This window comes from Panthera tigris, chromosome D1 (assembly GCF_018350195.1).
Source record: "Panthera tigris isolate Pti1 chromosome D1, P.tigris_Pti1_mat1.1, whole genome shotgun sequence".
Lineage (NCBI taxonomy): Eukaryota > Metazoa > Chordata > Mammalia > Carnivora > Felidae > Panthera > Panthera tigris.
The window spans coordinates 98,574,545-98,583,375 of NC_056669.1; the positions used below are offsets into that span (position 1 = coordinate 98,574,545).

At 53.8% G+C, this 8,831-nt stretch overlaps 1 protein-coding gene across 1 annotated transcript; it reads right to left on the reverse strand.

The window, feature by feature from the left end:
* Positions 1-1,930: 1,930 nt before the first annotated feature.
* Positions 1,931-8,096, reverse strand: PSMC3 (proteasome 26S subunit, ATPase 3). Its single transcript, XM_007082149.3, has 12 exons — positions 7,764-8,096; positions 7,422-7,505; positions 6,720-6,845; positions 6,083-6,187; positions 5,907-5,969; positions 5,504-5,641; positions 4,791-4,934; positions 4,521-4,669; positions 3,609-3,705; positions 3,241-3,386; positions 2,296-2,377; positions 1,931-2,116 (listed from the first exon to the last, which is right to left on the reverse strand). The coding sequence occupies exons 1-12, from the start codon at positions 7,836-7,838 to the stop codon at positions 2,006-2,008; spliced, it is 1,320 nt and encodes a 439-aa protein (XP_007082211.1). The 5' UTR covers positions 7,839-8,096; the 3' UTR covers positions 1,931-2,005.
* Between the last annotated feature and the right edge of the window lie 735 nt (positions 8,097-8,831).

Genomic DNA, 8,831 nt, shown 5'->3' on the forward strand with positions numbered 1-8,831 from the left:
GCCAACGTCATCCCCAAGGGTGGTTGTCCTCGTTTTACAGAGCTAGGGGCTTTTCCCTGGCCTGTTCCTTGAGCAAATTAACTAAAGGGAGGTCCATCCACACGGTCACCTCCAGCTTTGCTTCCATGAAATTAGAAAAGAAAAACTAGGCGGTCCTTACTCTAAACCACACATCCTCACTTCCTCTGAATGTCTGAATGTAAGGACAGCATCAGGCACCAGGGGGTGTTCCTTCCCCTCAGTGCTAGCCCAAGAAAGCAGAAGAGGGGAGTCCCCTCTCCTCTCCACACCAAGCGGGACAACCTCCAGTAGCCCGTTGGCTGAGAGCAGTGGTGCCTGTGCCATCGTGGAGTCCAGTACGGGGGCTGGGAAGCCCAAATTCGTGGCAACCTCAGCCGGGAGTGCCTGGCTCTGACCCAGTAGCTCTGTCAGCAAAAAGGGAGCTGCCCCACCTGGCTGTGACACATCCAGGGTGTGGGGAGCCCAGGCCTGGAAGCGAATCCAGAGCTGTTTGACCAGCCCCCGTCCTCTCCTCGGCAGCACTGGGGCTCCTACCTGCGGGTGGCAGGTGCACATTCAATCACTGCACTCAGCCTGCCCAGAGAGGCAGCTGGGCCTCATTTATAGATGAAGAAGCAGGTGGGGTGGGAGGGGGTTCCTGTGGGTTCAATACAGTGCCACAGGGTGAATGCCGTGACTGGCTAGAAGGGACAGAGAGTGCAGAAGCCAAGTGGCCAAATCCAGGACAGGGGACAGAAACCAGAAGCTCTCAGAGGCTGTACTGGGAGCACCTCAGGCCGGAGGCAGAAGTCAAGGGGATTGCCACCGGGAGCATCAGCACTCTAGAAGGCAGTGTGGAAGCCTTGGGATGCCAGGGTGAGGAAGCTAGCAGGAAGCCAAGCCCTTCAGATAGGCCAGCTCAGTCAGTAGCCCACTGTGGTAGGCCTCCCCCAACCCCCACCAGGGGAGAGTACAGGGAAAAGGTGCATGTAGGGGCTTTTGCTAGAGGGCAAGAGCTGACAAGAGTTCCGAGGGGCTCTTATTCGGAAAGGCATTCTGGGGCCCAGCAAAACTGCTAAGAGCAGAGCGGAAAGAAGGGCTTTGCTGTGCTGGGTTCCAATCCCAGCTATGCTACCACCTAAGAGCAACCCTGGCCCAGGTGTGTAAACACATCTATGAAAGGAGACTATCCCATTGGTGGATGCTAAGATAACTGCATCAAACCATGCACAAGACCTGCTCGGCACGGGACCCAGAACAAGCCCTCAGCGAACCACACCAGGCCAGCTACGATGTGGGGGAGCTGGAAGGTGAGTGAACAGGAGAGGACCAACGAGATCCTAAAGGAAACAGGACAGGGGCCTGATGGGGAGTGGGGCTGACGGCAGAACTGAGGACTGGGGGAGAACACACCAGAACCAGAGGTTAGGCCTAGAAGGACTCTCACTGCTCTTGCTCAAGGTTCATTTTTCAGCAAGAGAAAAATGGGCCAAAAGAGCTAATGGGAACATGTGGAGGAACAGGAGGCTCAGGGGCCAGGAAGCAGGGGAGGACTTTCAAGGAGAAACACCTAGAGCCTGGCTTTACCTGGGAGTAGGGATGAGAGCACCAAAATGTAAAAAATGTAAAAGGGGAAAGGCTGGCTTCTGTCAGGACCTTTGTCCTGGAGCTGCAAGGCACCAACCTCTAGAGCTGACAGGGGCCAGGGAATGGGAACAGGATCTGGAGGGACACGGTGGGGGGTGGGGGGGCCAGAAGACCCCACGCAGCAGGTGTAGCACGAGGCTATCCTTCCCGGAGGGCCTTGCCTCACAACTGGTGTGAGGCCCACGGCGGTCTCGGGTTTCCAGGCAGCAGCACGTGGGGAAGGAGCCTCGAGCACACGCTCCACCGTTCCACCCAGAGCCCGGGAAGGGAAAACAGACAGGTGCCCGGGACCTGAAGCCTTCCTTTATTATGAACTGTAACGAGCGTGAGACCAGGGAGCAGGTGCGCAGGCATCCCCCTAGGCGTAGTACTGCAGGTTGGCTTTCTTCTTGGCCTGCACTTCCAGGATGCCCTCCATGTAGTCCTCATGGGTGAGCTCTGTGGCGCCCCTGCGCAGCGCGATCATGCCCTGCACCCAGGACACACAGGCTCTAAGGGTGCCTTCCCACACCCCTGGCCCGGCTCTGAGAGGCCTCAGCCCTCTGAGCCTCTTCCCCGCAGCGGTCTCCACCAGTCAAACGCCCCATCCTGTTCAGGGAAGGGGGCAAGAAGGCTCAAAGTAACCCACTCCCGCACCCCAGCACTCACCGCCTCCACACACACGGCCTTGCACTGGGCCCCATTGAAGTCATCCGTACAGCGGGCCAGCTCCTCATAGTTCACGTCAGGACTGGGTGTGGGGGTGGAGGAGAGATTCCACAGGACTGAGTTACTTATGGCGAGGGGTGGGAGATGTCCTCCCACACTCCCCATCAGGCAGCAAGGCCCACTCGCCTGGTGACGTCGACAAGTCCCTTCCCCAATATGCCTTGTTCTCCTCTCAGTACAAGATACAGGAGGAAAGAGGGTAGGTCAAAGCAGAGACCAGGTTATTTCTGGGGGTCTAGCTTTCTAGAAATCTGAGATTTCTCAGTCCCTGAGATTCCAGGGACTGATTCAGCCTGCGGCAGGGGAGCAAGAGGTTGTAGAGACAAAGGATGGTCATCTCCCTCTCTTTCCGGTAGCATCAGCCCTGCATCAGCACAGTATTTTTCAGTCTCAGGTGCCAGGAAATGAATGGCAGGAAGTGAATGGCAGTGCCATTACCCCCAAGTACGAGAGAGGAAAACTCAGGCTTAGACAGATTGTAGCACCTACTAGAGGTCACACAGATCTAAATCCAAGTCCATCTGGCCCCTGGCTGAATTCCCTTGAGCTACTCTGTGCTGTGCTCAAGCTATTCTAAGCTGTGCTCGTCTGCTGGGGCAGGAGAGTCAAGGAAACGGGAGGGCCTCAAGCCTGTGCACCTTCAGATCATGGGGGAGGAGGAGGCAGGGTGACTGTAAGGAGCAGAGCACCCAGAATCAGGGCCTGGACCCCAGCAAGATTCTATCTCAGGCTTCCAGGGAGAAATGGAAGCCAGCATGTGGAATAGTTGTGTGTGAACAGGGAGGGGAGAAGGGGCGGGTAGAGACCTGGGCACAGTGTACGAAGGCCACAGAGACCGCTGTTGTTCCCCTCAGGTCTCAGCACCTTGCTCATGCCCTTGCTCACCTGACGTTCATCTTGCGGGAGTGGATCTGCATGATTCTGGCCCGGGCCTCCTCGTTGGGCATCGGGAATTCAATCTTTCGGTCCAGACGGCCTGAGCGGAGAAGTGCGGGGTCCAAGATGTCCACCCTGTTGGTGGCTGCAATTACCTAAGCAAGAGAAGAAGCATCAACTTGAACTGAGGAAGATGGGGCTCCCAGACAGACAGACAACACTCAAGGCCATGACAGGCAGAGAGATAGCCCAGGGTCCAGATCACACATCAAGTGTGTTAAATCTCAATTCTAACTCTAGCTGCACTAGCTATGTGACTGCGAAGGTCCCCTGCCCTCTAAACCCTGTTTTCTTCCATCCATGATGACAATACCCACCTTTACTTGAGTGTTGGGCTGGAACCCGTCCAGTTGGTTCAAAAGCTCCAACATTGTCCTCTGTACCTCCCGGTCTCCAGCCTTCTCACTGTCAAAGCTGGGGCACACAAGAGGCCCGAGACACTGGTGAGGCCACAACTCGAGGAGAGCCTTCCCTTCCTCCACCCACTGGAAGCCTAACCCAACCATCCAGGACAGAGAAAGGTCTCACTCAACTGGGGGCCCCCAGCCCAGGACTGGTATAAGGAAGGTGTCAGACACTGGAGAGGCTCCTAGGATCAGCCAGGCTGAGAATAAAACAGTGAGCAAAACTAGCCACTGCCTGGGCTATGCACCAATGAATGTGCCACTGCAAACTGGGCTTATAGCTCAGAAATATGGGATCCAGACTTGGAGCATAAGGGAAAACCCAGGCAGCCATCCTTGAGGAAGTATCCCTCAGGCTGAAAACACACCAGGGGAAAAGTACATTCCACAGAGGGAACAGTAAGTGCAAAATCTCTCTCAGCACAGAGCTGGAGCAGGCCTATAAACCCGAAGGATGCTGTGAAGAGGTGGGGGCGGAGGCAGGTCCAGGATGAGGTGGAGAGGAGCAGGGACAGCCACACAGGGGACTGGTTAAGTCCAGCATTTATCCCAAGGAGCAATGCAGGGCCCATGGAGGATTTTAAGTAGGATGTTTGTGTGAGGGATGGGGTACATGGGAGTGAAGCAAGCAGGTATGAAAGGACCATGCTGGAAGCCGTGAGGAGAATAGATGGTCAGGAGAAAAGCAGCAGGGAAGCCAGTTAGAAGAGAATTCAGGAAGCAAAACCACGAGAGGAGAGCTGCCACTGCTCCAGGGGAAGAATGGGACAGCAGGGGAAACAGGATTTAGAACAATCTCCTTGGAGGCACTCAGCATCCCCCTACCGCTTAGTGCCGATGGCATCCAGCTCATCAATGAAGATAATGGATGGAGCTTTCTCCTTAGCCAGGGCAAAGGCATCGCGGACCAGCTTGGCACCATCCCCAATGAACATCTGCACCAGCTGTGGGCCAGCCAGCTTCAGGAAGGTAGCCTGATGAGGCGGCACGGTGATCCATATCAGGCCAAAGGCACCAAGAGAGGTCCCTCTTGAGTCCCTTTGGTAACGCTTTAGCTTCTGCCCCTTTCTTCCTCATCCCTCCCAAAGCACTCACCTTGGTCTGTGCAGCACAGGCCCGGGCCAGCAGGGTCTTCCCCGTACCTGGAGGTCCATACATCAACACCCCTTTTGGAGGCTGGATCCCCAAGTTCTCAAACTTCTCCTTGTGGTTCATTGGCAGGACAATGGCCTCCACCAGCTGCCAGGAAGAAGTCCTGGGTGAGGAGAGTGAAGCCCTGAGGGCTCCGAGCCTAACACTTAATGACTTCAACCCCAACCTGCAACCCTCCTACTCCTCCTATTCAGAGACATTGCTCTCTTCTTCCCTGCATCAAAAGGATGCAGAATCAGGGTGCCTGGGTGGCTCAGTTCAGTGGCCAACTCTTGAGATCAGGTCATGATCTCATGGTTTGTGAGTTCAAGTTTTTATATATATATAAATTAACTTAAAAAAATAGATGCAGAATGCTCACTCCCACCAGGGCTGGCTATGGTCGCTCCAGAAATAGCAGGATATGGTAGAAAGGCACTGGGACAAGAACCAGGAGCCTGAGTTCCAGTCCTGGCTCTGGCCCTAACCTTCCTGTGGCCCTCGACAAGTCATTTAATCTCTCTGGACCTCAGCCTCCTAAAGTGTCATAGGGCACCCACCCTCTTACCACCGTAGGATGGAAGATAGGAGGCACACTGGCACTAAGTGCTCTGATCAATGAATCAGAAAAACAAAAGGCTGGCGAGGCTACTAGTGGCAGCCGGTGCCTCCCTCACCTCCTGAATCTGCTTGTCCAGGCCCCCAATGTCACTGTATTGTTCTGTGGGCCTCTCATCCACCTCCATGGCTTTCACCCGTGAGTCATACTCTGTAGGCAGGGTCTCCAGGATCAGATAGGAGTCTTTGTTCACACCCTAGGGACAGAGCACAAAGCCTTCAGATTTGTCCCAGCTCAGGGCCTAACTAACTGGCTGGGTGATAGGTGTCTGTAGAGTGAAAAGAAAAAACAGGACTAGGAAAGACAAGAACCGAAGAGCAGGCAGATAAAGCTCGGACTCTCTGGGCTGTTCTGCTGAGATTTAGGGCCAACACTGAACTGGGCCTGGGGCAGAGGCTCAGCTAGCCAGTGGGAGAAACCTCACTGGAAAAGCCCTGCCTGGGCTCAGGGACACCACTCACCACCAAGTCTCCAGGCTTTAGCTTTTCAGCATCCACCAACCCAATCACAGGCAGGAAGTATGTCTGTATGAAAAATTCCAGGTGCAGTCTGTTACTGCCCTCAAGAACACTCCCTAGTCCTGTCCCATATCCACTCCTCACCCTCCTCAGTTCTCCTAGCATTGAGCTGGCCTCACCTGTCGGGTAGAGGTTTTGATCACTGCACATTTACCCTTCCTCTGGGAATCCAGGTCAATATTGGCACCATCCTCCTCTTGGTCATTGGGATCAACATCTAGAAGCTAGGAAGGGAAAAAACTCAGGTCAAGAGGCCCTGCTCAGCCCTTGAACTCCCCAAAGCCCAGTGCTTCTGGGGCCAAGACAATCCACCCCACTCCTGAGACTAGCCGCAAGCCCAGCAAAGGTGTGGCTGATAAGCCAGGGGACTGGTTAGATCTGTTTAGGTTCTGCTTCTCTGCACACAGCTCTCTACCCCCTAGTAAAGAGGATACATGTGAGGCTTCTGAGGCCTTTTCAGGTTATATATATATCATATATATATCATATATTATATATATCATATATATATCATACATATATCATATATATATCATATATACACACACACACGCGCGCGCGCGCGTGTGTGTGTTTGTGTGTGTGTGTGTAGAGCCCCGGAAGTGCACACTAGGGAGGAGGCCTCACGAGGTACAGCTCTAACATGCAAGTTAGGCCTCAAAACTTTCACCCACTTTTTCTCCAACGGCACCATCGCAGGCTGCCTGCCTCCAAACCCCGCTAACCCTTTCTCTTCCCCTCCACATACACACACACCTCGATGACGTTGGAGACAAGGTACGGCAGGGTCTTGTTCACTTTGATTTTCTCACTGTTCTCTTTGATCTTGTCCTTCATGGCCTGGAGTTCGTGGGTCACTCGCAATACTTCACTCTTCATGATCTGGGATGAGGGCAAGTGGAAGCAAAATGTTCAGCTGTGGCTCAGCTTATCCCTAGAACCCTGTAACTGGTGAAGCCCAGGCTGCCCAAGGGGACCTCCCGCACCCATTCAGTCAGCTCTAAGGCTCTCTGAAAGGTGAACCTGACTGTGTCCACATCCAGCAGAGGTCAAAACAGGCCAGTGTGGAAACTTCCTGAGGCAGTTGTAGCAGAGGAAAAAGAGCAGGGCCCTGAATCAAGCAAATACAGGTTTTAGCTTTTGCTGCTAATTAAGGGCTGGGTACTTCACCACAACAGAAACCTGTTTCCTCATCTGTAAACTGGGGACTTCCTAAGAGAAAGATTCTCAAGAGGAATAAAGACCTCGTTGGAAAGAGCATTCTGATGATTCCTCCTGTCTGACCTGCCCTCCCACCACCCTGACCCTCTTCGAGTCCCTTCTAAGGCTTAGTTCTTCTTTCTTGATCCGCGGGCCCGAAGTCCTCCTGGCAAGGCCGAGAACAAAGTGAAAGAAGCTGCTGGGATCTCTAGGGTCTGCCCTGCGGGGGCCTCGCTGCCCCTGGGGCTGTGAGCCCACCTTGATCTCACTGTCCAGCAGCCGTGTGCGCTGGATAATCTCTTCTGTGGACATCTTGAGCACCTCCTCCCCGATTCCATCTTGCTGTTAAAAAAAAAAAAATGTGTTTTTTTTTTTTTAAACTCAGGGCAAGGATTCCGCGTCCTCCGAGCCCACTCACAGCTTCAGCTTCCCAGCCCAGAAAACCAGAATGAAGGAGTCGAGACCCTGGCCCACATCCCAAGCGGCCCTGACCCCAGGACCAGGCTAGATCTTGACTCCGCCAGCCACTTCCTACCCTCCCGCCAAGGGCGTCTTCCCGCCGGCCCCAGCTCCGGGAGCCCCAACCCTCCCAACGCGCACCTCAGCTTCATCCCACACGGTAGCCATCTTCTCCTGCCGAGTCACTGGACTCTCCAGTTCCGGCAGCAGATTCATGTTCTGAAAGGAGAAGACCGAAGATCGGACTGGACAGGAACTGCGGCGAGAGATTAATACTTTCTTTCTGAAGGCCTGCTTCTGACTGGTGGCGGGCCTCTCTCCCCAAGTCCTGACTCTTAACCGAATTAGCTCCGTCCTCCACGGCCAGAGCGAATCTGCTACTCCGATTCAAAAGACAAAACCCGGGCCGCAGGACGCGCCCCTCACTCCCCCTACTGCTCCAGGAACGTTACCGCCCTCGTCCTGTTTAACCCAGGAGCGAGAGGTGGGTGCGCTATTGGTCGGCGCGCGCAATGGGCGGGGCCTGGATATAAAACCGGAAGGGGAGGGAGCAATGAAAGGAGCCTGCAGGGTGTCTGGGAAATGTAGTGTTAATCTGGCCGGTAATTGAAAGGGCACGTTGGAAGGGGTGACTTGACCTCAGAATCTGGCGCAGCTAGGAATTAGGGGATTCGCGCGATGGCTCTGCCTCCCAAACCATAGACAACATAGGCTAGCCGTGTGCAACGAGCCAAAAAAAGGGCATGCCCAGGGTCACCTGAGAGAATCATTCATCAGTTTTAAAGAGAAATCGCTGCTGCTTTTCTGAGCAGGTGCCACAGAACTGCCCACGTGGAAAGAGCTCAATTGACAACAGTCTCCACAATTAAAAACATTATGACTCAACGTCTGTAATCGTTTCTTGTCATTTCAAGGAGTAGGGCAGACCTCTGGATCTTATGAGACCCATTTGTTGTAGCTGGGTCCCTTGCTGTGGAGGATCTCTGCTTATTACCATGAGGTGAGACCCAGGGCACCGCTAAAATGTACTTCATGTAAGCGTATATTTTAAGTCAAACCATCACAAGTAACCCTATACAGTGAGAATCTGTGTAATGGTTTTCTTGGAAGCAGTTGAAGGCAGAAATTTCTTTAAATAACAGCATTTGCAGCTGCTTGCTCAGGCTGGCAAGCCACCTCTGCAAATAACAGCATTTCTTCCATCCTCTC